This window comes from Epinephelus lanceolatus, chromosome 5 (assembly GCF_041903045.1).
Source record: "Epinephelus lanceolatus isolate andai-2023 chromosome 5, ASM4190304v1, whole genome shotgun sequence".
Classification (NCBI taxonomy): domain Eukaryota; kingdom Metazoa; phylum Chordata; class Actinopteri; order Perciformes; family Serranidae; genus Epinephelus; species Epinephelus lanceolatus.
This window is the reverse complement of record NC_135738.1, coordinates 29,260,022-29,282,828: the sequence shown is the minus strand read 5'-3', so window position 1 is coordinate 29,282,828 and position 22,807 is coordinate 29,260,022. Positions and strand designations below refer to the sequence as shown.

General features: G+C 42.3%; 1 protein-coding gene across 2 annotated transcripts in view; it reads right to left on the bottom strand.

The window, feature by feature from the left end:
- Positions 1-22,807, bottom strand: part of trim44 (tripartite motif containing 44) — a 59,733-nt gene that overhangs the window by 21,229 nt on the left and 15,697 nt on the right. Inside the window, exon 5 of one of the 2 annotated variants that reach the window (XM_033635430.2) lies at positions 13,262-13,284. The exons of the other annotated variant lie outside the window; for it this stretch is intronic. Coding sequence (XP_033491321.1) covers positions 13,262-13,284 — 23 coding nt within the window. The remainder of the gene's footprint in view (positions 1-13,261; positions 13,285-22,807) is intronic. 2 annotated transcript variants of the gene reach the window in all.

Below are 22,807 nucleotides of genomic sequence, written 5' to 3'. Positions count from 1 at the left end.
CCTCAAATGCAAACAAAACTCACAGGCACCTACTCACTGCCTACAGCGTAAAACATGCCCATCATACCGATTAGCAACTGGCTGATTGGCAGTTTCCCAAGATGGTGATTTCAGTTGACAACGTTGACATTTGCTGATCATTACAGTCCAGCTGTTAAATGTTCAGATCATATAATCTGTTCTGAAGTACCCAATAAAAGCTCGCCAGAGACCACAGATTGTTGAAATGAGTGTATGGCTGTCCCAAAACAAAATTACCACTCATGCTAGTGAGCTATAGCTATTTTTAGCCATACTAGTGGCAATGTCAGTCTGTCAGTCACCACTTTGGTCCTGACTGAAATATCACCTCAACTACTGGATGCATTATCATGTACAAACATTCATGGTCTCAATGAATCCTACTGGCTTTGGTGATCCCCTGACTTTTCCACTAGCGCCACCATGAGGATGACATTTGTGATTTTGAGTCAAACGTTTCAAACAACTACAATATGGATTACAATGACATTTGGTACAAACATTAATGAAATCCTTATAATGTCATAATTAATAGTCATGACTTTTTCTCGGGTTGGGAGAGAGTTACTGCCCCAAGCGAGGCTGTTCAAGTATCTCGGGGTCTTCTTCATGAGTGAGAGTAGAATGGAGCATGAGATGGATCAGCAGTTTGGCGCAGGGTCTGCAGTGATGCGGACACTATGCCAGACCGTCAAGGTGAAGAGAAAGCTGAGCTAGAAGGCAAAGCTTTCGATTTACTGGTCCATCTATGTCCCAACCCTCACCTATGGTCATGAGCTCAGGGTAATGATTGCGAGAATAAGGTCACGGATACAAGCAGCCGAAATTAGTTTCCTCAGAAGTGTCTGGATTCAGCCTTGGAGATAGGGTAAAGAGTTCGGGGTAGAGCCGCTGCTCCTTTGCGTCAATGGGGTCAGTTGAGGTGGTTCGGGCATCTGATCAGGATGCCTCCTGGGCACCTCGCGTCGGGGGTGTTCTGGGCACGTCCTACTGGTAGGAGTCCCCGGGACAGACCCAGAACACATTGGAAGGATTACATATCTTGTCTGACCTAGGAAAGCTTCGGGGTCCCCCAGGAGGAGCTGGAAAGCGTTGCTGAGAAAAGGGATGTCTGGAATGCTTTGCTTGGCCTGTTGCCCCCGCAACCTGACTTCAGATAAGCAGCTGAAAATGGATATATGGACTTTTTGTTTGGAACCATCATCAGTTATAATGAAAAATGCCTACAAAACTAATGACATCTCAACTGCACTTTGTGTTTAGTTGTAATTAGCAAATGTTAGCATGCTAACATACTTTCAAAATGGTGAACATGCCAGTGTGCAAACTTGTTAGTGGGAGCATGTAAGCAAAATGATTTAACCTTTTAGGTCAAAGCCCTGCTCTGCCTTTCAGTGCAGCCTCACAGAGTTGCTAGTATGCCTATCAACTGGTAATACTCAACTGACAGCCCATGGGCCCAATCTGGCCCCTGATTGGGTGCTGGGTGGCCCCCCAAACATTTTCTAATCCACAATGAAAACAAACCAATTCACAATGGAATTATCTGCATGCATAAAAAGCATCAAAACAGAACTTGTCAGTCAAAAATAGTGCCAGGGGAGAATCCCCTGGACACCCTGTAGAAGGGTCTGGGCTAAGCACTGAATGTCTTCACATCATAAAAATTCCTCTGCGTACACCTGACTTGTACGGGGCTGGCTTCCTGTCATTTTGCAAGAGTGGGCTCTGCACAAAGCAAGTTCAGTATCTCTGCTGTAGTTCTGTTGTCAAAAGAAGTGACTTTGATTTTAATTTATGATCAAAATTCAAGCATTTATCATATGTCTTTCATTTTAGAATAGTAAGTTGATGTTGTAATACAAGATTTATCATGTTTTACAGTCTGACAGCGAAGATTCTTAGACATGGCGTGCCACTTGCAATAAAACATTGTTCATGAATAACAGAATCGTAACTAGAAGGTCATTTCATTACCGCTGCAGCAAATCTGCATCCTGCCAGATGTGCTTTGACATGTGGCGGAGATAAAAAAAGACAAAATCACAACATCTGCAGCTTCGATGTAGCGATTCTAGCTCCTGCCGTCTGCCAACTCTCTTCATCACTGCACTTCCTCAGTCACTTTCCTCTCACTTTCTTTTTGTCTTGTCGCATTTTTCTTTTCGAATAACTGCACACACTGACACCCACAAGCAGAAAAAAAACCCCACACACTCACACCAGAAGTATCTGTTTCCAGAGGGGGGAAAGTGAGCTGTAATTAACACATTTGGATTTATTTTTTTATTTCTGATACCAAATCCTCACAGTCTTTCCTCCTAACAGAAAACACAAACTGCAGAGGCGTCTATGACAATGTGATTATTAGATGGGACAGCCAGAGAAGTCTGGGTGGGTAATTCAATGAGCAGGTGCAGGGGGAAAAAAGAATTAACAAGTCAGGCTGGGAGAAAAGAGTGCAGCACTTAGACGCGCTGCTCTGTATTCATAAATAATGAAGTAGATAATAACACATCAACACATTTTACGACGTGACATAAACATGACATGTTCTGCCTCAATTTACAGTCGCTGAGAAAATAAATGAATGCAAGACCTGGGGAAAAAATGAGTATGGTTGCTCAGTTTAAGCAGCTCAGGAATGATGTTCAACAGTGGGCTACATATAAGATAGCACAAGGTTATCAGGAAGGGGATTTGTTGAGGCAGATATAACAAAATATTGGACCGGTGGAAGATACGCTCATACCAGGGAGCTTGGTGAAGTTTACCATCAGAGACTAACCTATTGTTGCTGTCTTGTGCACTGGAGCTTTCTGAAATATTATTTGCCATGCTCTCTTTCATTTTTCATGCCTTTCCCTCCTGTATTACCAACCTGCCCAGAAAGCTTACTGTAGTTTCACTGTTTTCACCCACCCCCACACCCAACCCTCCCCTTTTTTCCCCCACTTTCCTCTTCAGCAGTCACCCCACATCTTCCTTTGGTGGAGCTGAAATACACTGCCTGGCCAAAAAAAAAGTCACCACCAAAAAAAAGGTCATACACTCTAATATTTCGTTGGACCGCCGTCTTTAGCTTTGATTACGGCACGCATTCGCTGTGGCATTGTTTCGATAAGCTTCTGCAATGTCACAAGATTTATTTCCATCCAGTGTTGCATTAATTTTTCACCAAGATCTTGCATTGATGATGGTAGAGTCTGACCGCTGTGCAAAGCCTTCTCCAGCACATCCCAAAGATTCTCAATGGGGTTAAGGTCTGGACTCTGTGGTGGCCAATCCATGTGTGAAAATGATGTCTCATGCTCCCTGAACCAGTCTTTCACAATTTGAGCCCGATGAATCCTGGCATTGTCATCTTGGAATATGCCCGTGCCATCAGGGAAGAAAAAATCCATTGATGGAATAACCTGGTCATTCAGTATATTCAGGTAGTCAGCTGACCTCATTCTCTGAGCACATACTGTTGCTGAACCTAGACCTGACCAACTGCAGCAACCCCAGATCATAACACTGCCCCCACAGGCTTGTACAGTAGGCACTAGGCATGATGGGTGCATCACTTCATCTGCCTCTCTTCTTACCCTGATGCACCCATCACTCTGGAACAGGGTAAATCTGGACTCATCAGACCACATGACCTTCTTCCATTGCTCCAGAGTCCAATCTTGATGCTCCCTAGCAAATTGAAGCCTTTTTTTCCGGTTAGCCTCACTGATTAGTGGTTTTCTTAAGGCTACACAGCTGTTCAGTCCCAATCCCTTGAGTTCCCTTCGCATTGTGTGTGTGGAAATGCTCTTACTTTCACTATTAAACATAGCCCTGAGTTCTACTGTTGTTTTTCTTCGATTTGATCTCACCAAACGTTTAAGTGATCGCCGATCACGATCACTGAGGATTTTTTTCCGGCCACATTTCTTCCTCGAAGACGATGGGTCCCCACTATCCTTCCAGTTTTTAATAATGCGTTGGACAGTTCTTAACCCAATTTTAGTAGTTCCTGCAATCTCCTTAGATGTTTTCTCTGCTTGATGCATGCCAATGATTTGACCCTTCTCAAACAGACTAACATCTTTTCCACGACCACGGGATGTGTCTTTCGACATGGTTGTTTAGGAAATGAGAAGCAACTCATTGCACCAGTTGGGGTTAAATAACTTGTTGCCAGCTGAAAGATAATCGCCCATGCAGTAATTATCCAATAGGAGGCTTGTACCTATTTGCTTAGTTAAATCCAGGTGGCGACTTTTTTTTTGGCCAGGCAGTGTACATCTCTACAGGCAACACCTTGTGCTCATCTTGTCTGAGCCTGGATACACCATACCTGCGCTCAATTTCATTTCCAAAATTCACTGCTGTTTCTTTGCTCCTTGCATGTCTTTAATACTAGCCAAAAATGATGTTAACATACAAATGTCTTCTGTTTCAACTTGCACAAAGTCCCTCTGGATTTGTAAAATATTGATTGGAAAGGTTCTCAAGCCACTACTTTGTGTTAAATCACACCTTTTTTCTTATTTTAAAGCAAAGTTAATCAAATATGAATATTTAAAGAGTCCTGTGGTGCTCCTTGTTAAATTCTTAAATCCCTCTCCCTTCCCGGTATCAGCTTTCCAATGACAGCTGAATAAAAATGACAATCATTCCCTTTCTCAGAGTATGAAGTCACTATGCTGACACTGATCTTTGAAGAAAAGCACTTGAGTGCGCACACATGCACACACAGAATTCAATAGAAGTGTGTGAGTACAGACACAACTTTTCACACACTCACACACAACAAAAACAGAGGCGGGGGAAAGGCACGGAAAGGTATGTGGGAGAGAGATGTATTTTACACACATGGATTAACAATCCATTATTCATAGGCACTACGGGCTCAAAGCATCAACACAAACACAGCAGTAACCTGATTCTGCCGCACTCTAGCCTTGGATGCATCACAGACACTTACCGCCGACTATTTGCTCTCCGGGATTACAGACAAGACATACAGTGCTGGCCAGAGCTCTCATATCTATCTACACAGCAGATCAATACGAGAAGCACTCTTAAAGCTCTGGTCAAAGCTCTATACGCTGTGTCCCTGGCTCTCACAAGCCTATACTGTAGGAAATGAACAACTAAAAAAAAATCCAGTAACGGTGCCACTACAGCTCTGGTGGAATTCTAAATCCTGAAGTACATCAAACTTATTAGGTGGCAATCCCCACTGCAGTCACATCCAATATCAAAAGAAGCTGTTTGTTTGAAAATACATTCATACCTGTCATGTCTGTTCCACGAAAATACATCCCTAACTATCTGGTCTCTTCTGTGTTTTGACAGGCCGTTACACAGTCATGAGTCATACTTGCCACTTTAACAGGATATTCAATTAAACAGCTTCCATCTCCCAGCATGCTCTTCGAACCATCATAATGCACTGGAAGCTTCCAGTGGAATCTGGAGGCTCTCACATGCAAAACTGAGATAGATGGGTGGTGCTAAAGTGTGTTTTGGTGGGTGAATTGCCTCATTTGTATTCAGGAAAAGTTTCACGGGAAACAAATAACTGCCATTAGTCATCACAAAAGACAAAGCAAACAGAAGCATGCGCGCACACACATGCACGCATACGCTTGTCTACTTATTTCCCTTATTTATTCCCTTTAACACCTCCGCACACACCCCACTTTCCCTACTTTCCCAAATACTTTGATGTGAGTCATGCTAGTGCAGACAGTATCCATGGAACACACGTGCACCCACACACACACGCACACAAAGGTGCACACACACATATACACAAAATAATGACATTTAAAAAACTGGAGGAAGGTTGCGCATGTGGCATGAATTATGCATGCTTATAGTCTCTTATCATCTAAATGCATGTCTCTGTATTTGTCAGTTTGGTTTGTGTGTGCTTTGCATTCTTTCGGGACCTCAGATCCACCCCTGTGGAATGGTGATGGCCAAGGGAGAGAGCAAGAAAAGAGAAGAAGACAGATACAGACACACACACACACACACACAGGCGGAGAGAGAGAGAGAGAGAGAGAGAGAGAAAGAGAGAGAGAGAGAGAGAAAGAATTAATGAAGAGGTTTCAGTACAGTCATAACAAGCAGCTGGGCCTTACACACACACACACACACACACACATATATATGCAGCAAAAAGATACAGCAGATGCATCTAGCTACATTTTAAATTATTAAATGAGGGCATGTTCAGATGCACAAACACACACATGTACACAATAACACAAACACAAACAGAATGGGATAAAGGCGAGAGGGCCTTCAGTGGCTCCTTTTATAGGAGGCGGTGTTAATTTTTTAGTAGAGGAAATGCAGCTCTCTCCCTCTGTGCCCTCATCTCTGGGCGCTGTCCTGTGTCCTCTGGCCACGCTCCCCTGACACCTCACAGCTTCACTCAGCCCATCTATTTGACCCAGTGAAGGGCAGGCAGCTCAGACAGACAGATAAGCCATGTCCCAAAGTGCCCGCCTCGCTTCTTTGTCAGCCCCTTTTCCTTGACTTTGTGTGTTCATGTGAACATACACCATGATCAAGGGTGGGCTGCAGCCTTCACTTAGTGAGACATAGAGAGCGATTTGCCCCATTGCTCACCTCTGTCAGTGAGTGTGCAATGATGGCAGATTTTGCCTTCAGAACTGCCTTAATTCTTTCTGGCATGGAAACATCCTCAGAGATTTAGGTCCATATTGACATGATAGCATCACGCAGTCACTGCAGATTTGTCGGCTGCACATCCATCCACATCCCAAAGGTGCTCTATTGGATTGAGATCTGGTGACTGTGGAGGCCATTGGAGTACAGTGAACTCATTGTCATGTTCAAGAAACCTGACAGGAGTGGCACCTGGTGTGGTCTTCTGCTGCTGTAGCCCATCTGCTTCAAGGTTCAACGTGTTGTTCATTCAGAGATGGACTTCTGCAGACCTTGATTGTAACGAGTGGTTATTTGAGTTACTGTTGCCTTTCTATCATCTTGAACCAGTCTGGCCATTCTCCTCTGACCTCTGGCATCAACAAGGATAGAACTGACGCTCACTGGATATCTTCTCTTTTTGGGACCGTCCTCTGTAAACTCTAGAGAGGTTGTGTGTGAAAATCCATCTATCCATCCAGCACCAACAACCATGCTACATTCAAAGTCAATACAGTGACAGAATCTTGTTTTAGGTTTGATCAGCACCGCCTGGTTTAACAGATGTATCTCAGTTATTTTCAGCCTCCATTTTTACAATACAGCAAACAGTAGAGCGCCTGCTTGTTCACAAATTCTCACATTACAGGCAAACATTGCACTTAAATATGTTTTGGCAGACATTTTAAGTGAAAACTAGGCAATACAGTAATCGTCTCTTGGTTTATACTTGATTAGAACTGCCTGGTTTTACAGGTTCATTGGAGTTTTGTTTCAGATTTAAGGCTATCAAGGCTGGGACACGGTCTTTGACCTCATGGGAGGCATGGGGTATGACACATGCACAATGTAATTAGAGCAGTGATGCTGGAGGGTTACAGCAAATGGCACTCTTTTGGTGATCTCTTTTTAGCCTCCTTGGGTGCACTGGAGATGGCAAAGCTTTTAAGGTACACCCCAACGGATGCCGGCCGATATATAATAGAACATTTTCATATTGAAAGCATTTGTTTATGGTCTTTTATTTAAGATCTTTTCAGTAAGTGCAGAATTGTAATTTTCTCCTCTTCCGACCCAAGGCTGACTCTGGAAGCCTCAGCGCAACAGATCAATCATCCCCATGTTCTATGATAGTGTGCCAGCCATTAAGCCTTTTGACAAGTGCAGGCCAGATTTTACTGCATATGTGTCGTACCCCAATGATATGATGTAATGTCATACTGTGACTTGTACTTTTTTCTACCTCCTTGATGAAAATGTGGAAGTACAATCTGTAGTTTGAGCCCTGAAGCCAGCAAAAATCTGCTATGCGTCATTCAGCTGATTTTAGCTGGGAGTTGAGCAGGGAGATGTGGGCACTGGTAAGATGGAGGTTCATTCACACATACTACCCACACTGTTATGATATAAAGCTGTTTGAAAATCTGCAAATTCTTCTTTTAAAAACCACAGTACAGAGCGAAAACAGTCAGCACACCATTTATGTATAGGTGTGAATTTATGTCGGTATGTATATAAGGGTGCGTGTCTGTAAAGTGTGAAGAATAGGGAAGAAAATTAGGAGACAGAATCTGCCCACTTTCCCTCTGTGTGTGTGTTCTGGGCCATGCATGCATGATAAAGTGAGCTGAGCTGGGGACGGGAGCTCCTGAGATACAGCAGAGACGTGAGTGATTGGAGCAATGAATGGGGGGGACCTCGCATTGTAATTAGAAGTGCTACGCTTCCCAGCGGGCTTTACCATTTTAGTGTGATTACACTGTGTGATTTATATGCTCAGAAGGCCTCCATCACTCTTGCTAAGCAAACCTGCCACATGTCGCAAAGCTTTACCTTTCCTTAATTCAGATGTTTTTTCTTTTTATAGATTTACTGATTATGAAGCGGATTTGAGCTCAGAAACAAACCACATTATCAGCTGAAGTTATTGACTGTTTCTGTTCTGGAGATCAGATTCAGTTACTGTCAACCAAAGCCCCCACTCTCCTTGCATCAGTGTTATTTATGCCGATTTATTTCCCTTCGTTTTGATATGTATGCATTTTGTTTGTTTTTTTAAAGAAAGCTCTGGGGTTTCTTATTTCTTATGTTTAAATAATTTCTCTCTGCAAATAAAATAAACCTCATACGGATAAAAAGGCAGACTTTCAAAAGAATATTAAGCAGGAATCGAGTGAAAAGTGAGAGAATGTGATACGCTCACACGGACGTGCCCCTTACAATGCACATACACTCCACTTTAATCATTATTTCAGTCCCCTGTGTCATGCATTTATCTGACCGAACTGCTGAAAAAAAAACAGCCAATCTCAATGAAAACTGACAAGTGTTGAACTTTTTTTCTCTCTCTCATTTTCTCAGGAAATATCTCTGCTTTAAGGCCTCCCATTTTCATTGCTATTTTTTTCTGTTGCTCAGAATGACAGGATATGAAAACACAAGGGAGGGCTGTTTATGGGAGGCAAAGAAAACAGCCAGTTGTATTTCCAATAAGACCTATGTAAAGATGACAAAAATACTTCTCTGCTTTTACTGGTGGATGTTTAGCCATACCAATGTTAATTGTTATGTACATTATTTAAGTTGTACCAGTACTTCAGAGTTTACGATTTTGACCTCTCCTGTGTTCAGAGCTATAGTTCAGAAGTTCAGGCTAATGTTTCGACATGCTAATATTTGTGTTGGAGCAAGCTTTAATTTGTGTCTTACAATTGCAATTCTGATGCAAAACAACCAAACAATGAATTTGACAAAAATGACTCGAATTCTGTTGATAAAGTCACTAGTTTTTGTTCCTAGAGATAATGGGTCTTTTCTGCTATTTTAATTTTGAGAGCAGTGTGTCAAACAAACAGACAGACTCAAGAGCATGGAGGAGATACCAGGAGACTGGCTGTTACACAAGGAGAGCTGGGCTGCAGAAGGGCCTCAACATAGTAGCAGAACCAGTATCTGTTCCTTTGTATGAGGAGGAACAGGAGGAGCACTACCAGAGCCCTACAAAATTGCCTCCAGCAGGCTGCTGGTGTGCATGTTTCTGACCAAGCTGTCAGAAACAGACTCCATGAGGGTGGCATGAGGGCCCAACATCCTCTAGTGGGACCTGTGCTCACAGCCCAGCACCATGCAGCAGAGAACACCAGATGGGCATGAAAAGGTCTGACAACGTTGTGGTGAACGTTATGCTGCCTGTAATATCATCCAGCATGACTGGTTTGGCGGTGGGTCAGTGATGGTCTGGGGAGGCAAATCCTTGGAGGGTCGCACAGACCTCCATGTCAGAGCCAACAGTACCCTGACTGCTGTTAGGTACCGAGATTAAATCCTCAGAGAGACTGTCGGATGTTACGCTGGTGTTGCGGGCCCTGGTTCCTCCTGGTGCGGGACAATGCCTGGCCTCATGTGGCCAGAATGTGAAGGCAGTTCCTATATGATGAAGGTATTGATCCCATTGACTGGCATTGAAAAAAGAGACTGGACAGCTGATGTAACTTGTTAAGGATTCATGTTTTTTCAAAGGCTCTAAAATGAAAACTCAAATGTTGATCTTAATGACTTGAGTCATGAGAGGGCAGAACTCATTATTTTACTTTGACACAAAGGGCAACTTGGTGAATCAGAAAACTATAACTTAACTATAATTGTTACTCCTAAGACATTAACAGAGTAGGATCAAAAACATAAAACTCCTTCGAGGACTGCCCCAGTGACTCCTTCTTAGTGGCTAAATGTCCGAAACTCCCAAGCTCAAAATTTGAGTTGCAGAAGCCAAAATACAGAGAAATACTCCTTCATATCTGCTCGAAAAGTAAATCTTCTCAACTCCCAACAGAACAGCAAATTTAAGTCTAACGAGTGGAATTCCTTTGCGTACATCTCTTCTTCTCTCATTGACTGTCTCACTGTCGTTGCTCCGATTTCTCTCTTATGCACGATATCTCAGGAGACAACATAAAAGTGGCTTTCTGAAATTAAAGCGTTCCTGCAGAAATAAACCCCAACTCCCCATCCTTCCTTTGTGAGTGTGTCTGTGTGTGTATGTGTATGTGTGTGTGTTTATGTGTGTGAAGACAGTAAGAGGCACTCTCCTCTCCTCTTTTGATCAGTGGCATGGTGACTCCTTGTACCACGGCCCTATGTGATCAATGAGGGCTCAGGGATCAAAATATGAAAGCAAATGAATGGTGTGCCTCCATAATGAGGGGTGTGTGTGTGGATGATGAGAGAGAAACTGAAGTGCTACATTTAATTATTTCTCTTCTAATTAAATTTACATAGCAGACACACTAAATGTCATAGTGCGCCATCAGAAACTAGCGTAACCTATATGTTCACACCTTAGGGTACATTATTACATGCATGTATACACACAAAAATGATTTACAGAGAGACTGCAACAGCTAGATTAGATCCAGTTGATAAATATTATTCTGATTTTCCTGTTAGGTGCATTCATGCATACAAATACAGAGGCAAACACGTGGATATACTGTAGACATGCACACAAGGGAAACATGTATGAAAGGCGCAAGTCAAGGACAGAGGTTGCAAGGTAGATGAGGGGGGTAAAAGCTGAGGAGTGAAAGCCAAATTTGCAGTGCATCACGTTACAGGCAGCAGTGAGACGGTTGGGCTGAGGGGAGTAAAACAAGATTTATATTCAGAGGAGGACAAATCTTGGCAGGCATGGAGTACCTATGTTAAGAAGCTTGGGGAGAGGCGGGGGATGGTATTGATGAGGAAGTCCGGGAAAGATGCGTGTGGGTGCAGGATTGTGGTCCTGTGGGGATGCTCTGTCTACAGCAGCGATATGGGGCTCAGACAGCGGATTAGTGTTTCTGCTCCATAATCAATTTGCTGTCTGGATCCCATTGCACATAACCCTAAACATCCACACTTCGCTTGATCCTGCAAAATCTTTCTCCTTCTGCTCCCTTCTTTCTCCCTCCACCAATTCAGCTTCATCGCTTTTTCACCCGTTCATCCTTTGTTTGTTTGTTTGTTTCCCCTTCACACCCCAAGATGTCCAATCCCTATCTCTCAACCTCTATCATAAACTCACACACGAAGCTGTCCAGAATTTACTTTTATGTTTCCTTTTTCCCCCCTGAAACCTCACTTCTCCTAGTATTTCTCTCCAAAAGGTGTCATTTTCCACTAGCCACAGCAGATTGTGCACCCTACTGCATTTTAGTGCAATACAGGGGACTTTGGGAGTAATTATATCCGAGTGTGTGTGTGTGTGAGTGTGTCGAGATGTAGAGGTTAACCTTGACCAAGGGCAAACTATTAGCTCCATCTCACCCCTGGGTCCAAGCTCGCTGCCATCTGCTCCAGAGCGAGGTCATAATACTGGCTGACCAATCAATAACATATTACATGTTGGCACCGTGCGCCAGCCATGCTCGTGACTTTCTTTGCTTATTAAAAGCAAGGCACATTACACTCCAGAGATGTAATACAGTACATTTCCCACAAGCAGGCAGCGCAACAATATCAATAGTACAAAGTGAAATTAAAAATATGACATCTGTTTGCAGAAAACACGCATGTTTTCCTTCAGAGGTGTATTTTGTGGCAAGCGGGACTATTGTTTGTATTCAAGCCTCATCTTAAATAAAGTCTTGCAGAAATTAAGGTTCTTTTCTCAGAGGACCAATGTGCTGGCATTTGCTGAAGGTGTCTCAGTATGTGTGCGTGTCTGTGTTTGTAGAGGGGAGGGGCACCTTGAGATGAAAGCCCAGAGAGACAGCTGGGAGGCGAGGCAGAGACAGCAGGTGGTGCTAGGAGCGCCTCTGTGCCGGGTGAAGGAGGCAGAGCGGTTTTCATGTCAACAGATCAATAAGTGTGAGACTGGAAGAGGACTATCCATTTCAGATTGTCTGACACAGACAGAGATAAAGGTTAAGGATGTAGTCTAGGTTAAAAAGAAAAAAAAAAAACAGTAAATATGGCGGAAAAAATAAATATGGCTGCGTCTGTCCTGTCCAGTTTCTCATCCTTCCTTGCACGTACCTGCATGCACGCATAATCAGCTTTGGCATAGTATTAATGTTAATACTGTGCTGTATCAGAGGGCGAGACTTGACCCCACTAATGACACAACAGCTTGTCTTATTAAAGTGCACACATATACAGCATTCATGCATATAAACACACACGCACGTACACACAGCTCCAGCCTGTCAGCCACTGTCCATAGCCCTCTTATTGGACCAGGCAGATTGTCACCTCTTCTGATTCCAGCGGGCACACACAGATGAGAGCTACTAATTGCCTTGCTGGGGCACCAACGTGACTCGCATGTGGCCGGTTAGGTTAGGAGGCATGGGGAGGTTTTATGCCCATAGGTGAGTCTGTGTTGAATTTGTGAGTTGCTTAAGTGAGTCACTATAAGAGGGGGAAAAAAGAGACTTGGAGAGTGTGTGTTTTTGTGTGTGCGTTTTATTATGCAAGATGAATACTCATCAGTCTCATGGTGGTTGATGGCACCAAGGACCTGAGTAAGGAGGTTTTGAAGGGTCCTTACTAAACCATCTTGTTACGAAGGGGTGAAAATGAATTATACTGGCAGTCTTACCTTGGCCTGGCCTCAATGTCGTGCTGGAAACAAGAAGGGAGGGGGAGCGGGAGGGAGAGAGGGATGAAACATATTTAAAATCTTTGCACAGGGGCTGGTGGATAACAAATAAAAAAGTAAACAACATCATTTACATCAACTCGGTCCACAGCTGGTGTGGCTCTTAATCTGACCAATTAATTTTCACTTTCATCCTCCACCAGTTGTGCTCATGTATATTCAAGAGCTTTTTAAAGGAGCAGTCTGGAACAAAGCACCGAGTAGGTTGCAAACATTATTTGCTTGCTGGCTTTTCTTAAAAGGGCCTAAACGATGTTTTCCGAGTCAAAATGATGGATGTGATATGTTGATTGCCAGTGCGTGATGGTTACACAAATACTGCCAGCAAAAGCCTCATTAATGTGCCAAATAAAAAATAAAAAAATCACATTTCAGGTTCTTTCAAATTTCAAAGGATGTAAATACATTATTTAACATGTAACATTATATCAGAGCTATAATCTACACTGATATTCCCAGCGTTCAGCATGCCAACCCACAGCTCCAGCATGCATGCACTACACTTGAAATGACTGTCATGTACTGCAGCCAAACTACTTGTTATACAATTCCTAATCTCAATTGGTTTATTTTCAGTCAAGAGGACTCCGAGCACAAGACAGCCTCTGTTGTTATCTTTAATATTCTGCCCAGCACCGACTGTACTGTAGCACTGGACCTTGACTACCAGTGCTAAGATGGCTGCGCCAGGAAAGGATTTTGACACTGTGTAACTAACAGCATCTTGAAGGCAGTGGCTCCTTGGCAGCACAGCAGATGAGAGGAGAGCTGATGAGTGGAGGCTGCGGAGCAATGACTGGCTGTCTGCCTCACTGACTAAGATTTGGCTCTAAATTTAATTAGCTCCAGATCTGGACAAATACGTAGTTTCAAATATTGGAACTCAGTGAGATTTTTCTTGGTTTACCTTGTCAAACACTTCAATAGACGCGAATGTCGGTTTGTGAAATCGGGAGTGCAAAAAATGACATTTGCCAGAGAGGCTCTTGAATGGCTTAAGTCTGCCTCTCTATTTGTTTCTCCAATGTTTGGTTGATTAACTAACCTAGCATTAATAGACTTATAACACTTAGGTTTTAAGACATTCAAAGGGATGCCAAAGTCTGCTTTAAATTAAATTGCAATTTAAAGCAGACTGCAAATCCACTGTTTCCTTTTTAAATATACCAGACTGTATGCATTAAAAACACTCAAACACAATAGGTGACACACACCAATCAGCCGAAACATTAAACCCACTGACAGGTGAAGTGAATAACATTGATCATCTTGTTACAATGCAATGTTCTGCTGGGAAACCTTTGGGTCCTGGCATTCATGTGGATGCTTCTTGATGCGTTCCACTCATTCAAACACCATAACAAATGAAGTACACCCCCTCATGGCAATGGCACTCCCTGATGGCAGAGGCCCCCCAGCAGGACAGTACACCATGCCACACCACAAAAACTGCTAAGGAATGATCTGAGGAATGTGACAAAGAGCTCAAGGCATCAACCTGGCCTCAAAATTCCCCAAATCCCAATCTGATCATTCATTCTGAAGCATTTGAGGGACATGCCGGTACCCAAGAGGTAGAGCCATGGTAGATCTACGGTGGAGCCACCACGGATCAGACTTGGCTCTGACTTATTGAGGCGTGGACACAGGACCTTTGGGGGTGTCCTGTGGTGTCTGGCATTAGAATATTGGTGGCGGATCCTTTGAGTTCTGTGAGTTGTGACGTGGGGTACCAGCACATACTACAGACACTCAATTAGATTGGGCTCTGGAGAATTTGAGGCTAGGTAGACGCCTTGAGCTCTGTCACATTCCTCAGGTCATTCTTGAGCAGTTTTTATGGTGTGGCACAGTGCATTGACCTGCTGAGGGGCCAATGCCATCACGGAGTGCTGCTGCCATGACAGGAGGTACTTGGTCTGTAACAATGTTTGAGTGGAAGGAGCACATCAAGAAGCATCCACATGAATGCCAAGACCCAGAGGTTTCCCAGCAGAACATTGCATTGTAACAAGATGATCATTGTTATTCACCTCACCTGTCAGTGGTTTTAATGTTTTGGCTGACCAGTGCATGTATTTATCAAAAAAAACAATTATGTTGCTGGGTAAAAATATTTGTGTAGACACATTTTAGTCTACTACCCTTACATGATGAACCTATTAACGACAAAATCAAACATAACAATATTTCTGACCAAATACCCTCTCTGATTTGACAAAATTGTAGGGATGTCTATTGTTGTGTCAATTTTTCAGAAAGTATTAACACAATGAGATTTTTGATCAATAATCATCAATAATGTGGATATAATGACTAAGTGGGTTAAGGCAAGTGTTAAAACAAATAGAAAAGTCTGGTAAGTTGATAAATTTACATCACTTTACTGTAATGCAGCCTTTGAAATTAGGGAAAATATGTAATTTATGTCATATCACAATACAATGATCTCCAAAATCCAAGAGGAAATATAGTCTTGTATCTCAGTAATGATATAATATCTTCATATTGCCAAGCCCAACCACACATTACCTTGAATGCGTGATGAAGACTTTGTTTTGAAGGTTGTTGCCTCCATGGTGAAAGAATCTAAAAACCAAGAACCTTTCTGATTAGTTGAAGTCATAGGGGTCGGCATTTTACAACAACAAAAGTATATCAAAAGGTCCATTTATACACTCTCGCACAACTTGTGCAGTATAATCAAGTCTCATTTATCCAGCTGTATGCTCAGTACTTCCCAAACAGACAGCCCTTTCCGAGCAGGAACTGAACTGCAAATTTATTTAATGTATGCCCTCAGGCCAGACGCTGAACACACGGGCTGCTGGTCTACCGCTGCCTCGATCACTTAGTTTGTTTTGTTACTGTGTGACTTTGGTGAACTCTAACTAACTCTAAGTCGTACAATAACAAAAACAAACTAACTGATTGAGTCAGCAGTAGACCAGCAGCTCCTGTGTTCAGCCAGGTAAATTTTCAGTTTTTGTCAGTGGAGTCTGGCATTGAAGAAAGCCTTGATAAATTGAGTTCCCTGTCAGATAGGGCTGTTTGTTTGGGAAAACAGTTAGCATACAACCGGACAAATGACACTTGGATCATACTGTATGAGCTGTGTGAAGGTTTGTAAAAGGATGCTTTGATATAGTTTTGCCATTGTTAAACATGGAAACCTATGACAATAATTTTCTCTGTTTTTGGATTGTTTGTTGACCATGAAGACATGCAGGATAAGTGTTTCTTCATGGATTTAATCTAGCCACAGGTTGAGTAATTGACATACAAATGATGATTTGGGGTTGAGATATTCCTTTAAGTGTGTAACTGCTACACTTTAGAAAAAGATCTGTGTATCAAAGTGTAACACTTGCATTATATTATAATTTAATCAGTCCCCCCATAAAGACTAAAAATCAACTACGAAGTTTTCGTAACACTAAGCTGATGCCCCATAATGTCTTGTTATCTGCCCTTACATTATCATTTAATAATTAATAACAGGGCAGTCATCCCAGATGTCAGATCCTGAGCAGAATAAACTTTACTATTTGTCTGGTTTCAACTTGGCTGCACACCACCAGTCCATTTTTCTGATGATTCTATATAAGCATTGAATTAGTAATGCACACTGTATTTCTTTGTTATTTGCTTTGATTGCATTATATTACATCAATAAAAATGAAATGTTGTTATGGTCCCAGTTGTGTGCTTTGTTTTCATTTGGTCCAATTAAAGAGTTTTTTTCATGCCACTGCCCACAAAATTGAAAGAAATATGCTGGTGCAAAGAAGCTGACGGCTACAGAGCTTTGTTCCGACTGTAATTACCACCGTTACCTCTGCAACAGCACAGAGAGAGAAATCATACCTTTACAGCTGCATAATACTAGATTCAACATTTCTTATTTTATATTATTCACATGGCCTCGGGGTAGTTCTATCTTTACGTGTGCACGAAAACTCTCTGAAAGCCACTGTAAGAACAACCTACACCTGTGTGTCTGCCATCAAAAGATGCAACCCGAAGCTGCTCCATTCATAATGTAAAAACAATATCTGCTTCAGTGGAGCGATGTGCCCTTGAACTGTTCCAATGTAAGCCGAGCTTTATTTCAAACGTGTGCCTTTAACTCCCCAGACAAGGAATCTTTTGGGGCGCAGCTCCATAGAAGACTGCTGTTTACAATTAAATTAGGGTGAATTAGTAGCTATAATAAGCCACTACCGCAATTCATTAGTTCAGTCATAATATTCAAAATGTGGGTAAAAGTCTGGTAACACTTGATAAATCACTGAAAAATGATCTCTTTAAAACAAAACAATTCCCTAACATGCATTATATATTTAAAATTAACAAAACTAAATGACTAAATGGGAAAAAAATAATGTTAACAACAAGCTTCACCTTATTTAAAAGGAAGAGCCACTGGGCAAAAGACTGTTTTGTTTCAAATCAGCCTCCGAGCAGTTCACTGTGACCTGGGTTACGACTGAGTCAGGGTTGGGTCACTGGTGCAGACTCCTAATCCCTGGTTTATGCAGCATCTTGGCTTCGGCTTTTTATGCACTGTTTGTACACCAGTCAGGCAGAAAGATCATTTCCTGCCCAGTGACATATAAATGCTTTTTTAATTACCGTACAGTCATCAGGGAATGTTCAAGTAAACACACTGCGTGGTTGTACAAATGAGTACCTACTGGCACTTTTTAATGAAAATGTGGAAACTGAGTATTTTGATAATAAATGGACTCAGACTGAGACAAAGTCTTAATACATTCTCCCTCTGGCTCCCGCTGATTGGTCAATTTTCAGAATGTTTTTCTCATCCCTGCTGACCCTCTTTATTGTGCGAGTATGTGTGCCTGCACCTGTGTGTTCCCGTGCCTGCATTCAAAGAAGGACGAGAGATTATTAACTGAATCAGTGGTAATTTGTTTGTCTGACCTTAAGCAAAAAGACTCACCTCAATTATGTGGTGTATTCTTTGGGGAGCCGTTTTAAAGGATGGGTTTTATGCAGGGGAGGAACATTTCACATCATACTAGCTCCATTGCTGTCCTTGCTGTTACATGGCTGCAGTGTGTGAGCTCGATATTCTCACACAGCAGCAAACACTTTTCTGACTTGGCTCTAAAGCTGCTGGTCTTTTCTTTTCTTGTAAAAAGTTGGATTCAAGGCACTGCTTCCCAAAAGTGCTTGCGGCTATGACTGTACCTCTCTGGCAAACAGGATTAGGTTGCTCTTTACAGGAGGAGAAATAAACGAAAACCAAAGCAGCGAACGGGGTTGACGTATTTAAATATGTATTTTGATTTAAACAAAGCTAAAGGCAATGGCTCTGTATCAGTGCAGTCAATGTATAGTATTTTTCTAGTGTAAAATCACCTTATATCATGGTTTCATTCATGGATTTAATAGTTTTTTGGAACAGGGACGACTATAGATTATACTGCAGAAGGACACAACAGCACTGTAAGCTCTAATAAATTTGATGTTTTTCCTTTTTGACATTTATAACAACTGCTATAACCAATTATTCAAAGCAATAATTGGTAGATTAATCAACAAATGTACCCTTTCAGCCCTTGTATCATAGCCAAGGAGTGCCCTACACAGTTCAGCAGAACTGCAGTAAAGAGGCAAGTGAATGATTGCAGTTCAGTGTGCCATCTGTAGACACTGCCACTATGAGGCAGACAGACTAACAGTGACAGAGTGAGGGGGCAAGTAGAAGAATTGATGTTTGAGCCAGTTGTTCTCTGGAACCACATCGCAAATGTTTTACCGAGGACAAAAATTGCTGCAGGCAGTTGGTGAGTTTGTGTGGACTTGATGCAACGACTGTGTTGGTTCCCCCAGATCCAAAACTTCGAAGACCACTCACACAACTCAGCCCAACTCACTTTGAACATTAAAAAGACACATCATTACTGGATAAGTAAACTGCTGCATAAGCCACCTCTCTACACCTACACACACCTCTCCTGTGACCATATATTTCCAAATAACACTGCCCACTCCAGCAATAAGTAACACACAAGAACAAACAGCGTAACCATCGGCATTCAATTAGGGCCTTAATGAACTTGGCCCACCATGGATTCATTTCTCAGCTTGAAAAGCAATCTGCACATCAGCTACCACCATTACTGCAGCCTCCCTGGTCCCATATAGCATCACCGGGGAACGCTCAAGTCTGCTTTTCTGGCTGTGGTGACTTAAGTATAGAGAGTGACAAATGGACCAATGGGATGTTTTTAATTTGGGATCCATACGCAGTAAAAGCCTCCACTTCAATGTTCAAATGGGAGATGAGGGAGTGAAGTGCTACATAATCTGAAGTGGTCAGTCTGCTGACATGGCTTGCACTCTGACTGCAGATGTGCATCAGTAATTTGGCATGAGAACCTCACTAGACCAAGGTGCTGGTAGCAAAGGCTGTATAAAAGATGTGAATGTAGCCACTGGGTCTGAAAAGTGAAGCCAATGCGGAAGTGCCTGCATTGTTTCTAATTGCAAAAAGAGGTCAGAAGAAAATCACCCTACTTCTTACTTGATTCATTACCTCACAAAGCATTTTCCTTATAACTGGCTCACACTACACAACATTTTTGTCCATTCCGACAGTCACTATGTCAGATTAGGTGATTGTGGAATTATAAAACCGTGCTGTGACTTGGCCGACAGACTTGACAGACTACACGTTGGTCCACGATCAATAATCGCTGGTCATCTTTCATGATGTGAGTGATGCCATTGGTTTATTCTTTGTCCTATTTTTATTATTCTTACTATTATTTCTGTTGCTATGGCGGTTCCTGTGCCTGCCGAAATGTTTTGGTAGTGACGTAAAAAGCGCCACCAGATGAGAGGAGCTACATTTGAAGTACCACATGCGAACTAAGTCACTGAATCCTCCACAAGTTCCTGCAAATGTTTCACAATAAAAGCCTCTTTAGAAAATGAAGGGAATCTCTTGACCGAAATTATAAACAGCTACAGGAAGTGTTGAGTTTGAAATGACGGCACGATGCATGACGTTTAATAAGGCAGACGGGAGCGGATTCAAAGTAAAAATATAAAAACACAGAGGGAATAATAAATAATGACCTGTTTACAAAGTAGCCTGTTTCACATGAGGCTGGTACCCTCAGCAGTTGACACTTTTTTTCAGTGTTACTTGGCCTACTTTATATCGGTCTCCCTTGTAAAGAAATCTTTGCTAGCCTGATGCAAATGGCAGTACTCACCAGGTTGATAAGGTGCCTCTGCTGTTTCATGCTATTATTTTTCCCTTTTTACTCTGTGTGGTAACGTACCTAGAGGAAATATTAAAAAGGCTGGGGTGTTGTTGCCGTACGGTTGTCCACGGCAGCAGATCGCTTTGTGTTTCTACTGGTCAAAGTGACGGCTGTGACGGGAGAAGTCATGAACGACAAAAAGAAAATCAAACATGCTAGACTTCCTGTTGGGACATCGCGAGGTGTACCAGTAGTGACGTCGTTTGTCGTCCACTGTGACAAACTACACGAGATGAAATGACAGACTATCTCATACGACACTCATTGTTGTTCACGATCCAAGCCGACACCATACGACGCTGCATTGGGCTATAATCGGGCTGATATTGTATAGTGTTAGTTTCAAGTCTTCTTTAATACAGCATGATGTTCAATTTGTAAATCATGGTCCTATTTAGAGAAAAACAGGCAATAAAGCAGTAAAGTGTGGCTACTTTGTGAGTGACAAGTTGCTACCACGGCAACCTGTCACTCAGGATAGGGGCGTAGCAATGCCTAGCCACCAGCAGCTCCACCCTTTCATCTAAATATGGTCACTTCTGGTTCAGACAAACAAACAAACAAAAAAACCCAAGATGGCAATGGCCGAAAGCCCACACTCAAGGCTTCAAAACAGTAGCACACAAACTAAAGAGTGATGACATGGCGGCTCCATCCACTTCTCCTATACAGTCTATAACTGGCATGTGAAGACAAGAACAGTGTACCCAGCTGCTGTGTTTATAACTGACATCTACTGTAGCCAAAGGACAAGCATAGTTACACTTGTGCTTTATTAGCCTACAACTCAAGATTTATCTTCATTTAACTACCTGGATCACACTGACACAGCTGACTGTGTGAAAGGAAAACATTTCTCTACATGAACATAATGTATACGCATGGATAAATACAGCCAGTCTCTCCTTTCAACTGGAACAAAGCTGTGTATGGTGGCACCTGTTTACCATATTCATTTTTGCCATAATGACTATGAAGCAGATGCCACTGTCATTAGAAAGATAATCCTTTAATTTAAAGGCCCGGGCTCAAACCTCCACAGCTGCAAGCATCCACCCTGTTTTAGGTATCTTTAAGCAAGGCACCAACATTTTACCAGCGTAACACTTTTAAGTTGGGCCACATCACAAATCGCAAATGAAGACAGGTTGAGGTGCCACTGCCTTGAAATTATGAGTAATAACTCTGTACGGCATGCACTGTAAAGTTGCTACACATGATCAGCAACAAAGCAACTTTGTGCTGGCTGGCCAATTGTTTGTAATTGTTTATTGACAAGAGCAATAGTGCCCAGTTTTACAAGGCTGCCCTTTGTAACAGCTTTGGCATCAGACCTCTGTGTTTAAACTTTACATTAATTAATCATTGACGCAGTGTGCTTGTGTTTTACTAAAAGTGCTCTCAGCAGCACCGTGTCATGTGACGTAATGTTGTCATTATAGATATCACCTTAGCGTGAGTTCAGAGTACTTGGATAGACATAATCACAAAGGTAGAAGTGTGAAAGTTTTACAACCCTGCCTTAAAGGGAGACCTCAGTGTTTTTCAGTCTGGACCCTATTTTCCCATGTTTTTGTGTCTAAGTGACTAATGGAGTCAACAATTTTTTGAGATTGGTTCAGTATTGAGAAAGCCGCAGTGGCAAAATAGGCTGCAATGTAATCCCTATGGGAAATTGTACACTGTCAATTTAGGTCAAGTAAAAGTGCTTGTTTCTGCCACTGACATGCTCAGATTGTTATTGTAATTGTCTGACAACATAACAAAAAGACCCTACAGAGAAATGAAATGTTTTTCCTTAGCTGTCACTGATCCGGTCTGTTATTGTGTTATTATGTGTGACCGAGTCTCGCTCAAGCAGAAGTCTTGTTGTGAAATCTTGCAGACTTTCTCTACATTGTCAAAATCAGTTAAATATTCAGCCATGACAATGAAACACTTTTAGATAACACTAAGCTATGCTTTCTGTACTCCAACACAATAAACTCTTCCCAGCACTCCTCTCTCCAACAACAACTTCTCCTTGAGTAAGACTTGTACCCCTTTTCGACAGTCATGGGCTGGCTTACTTGGCTTGGGTGTGAGTTTGCCAGCATGGCAGGGATTTGCATTTCCATTACAACAGGGCTACTAACTTGAAGGTGTGTCTTTTACTGATGATGGCTGGTCTTGAGTGATGACATTT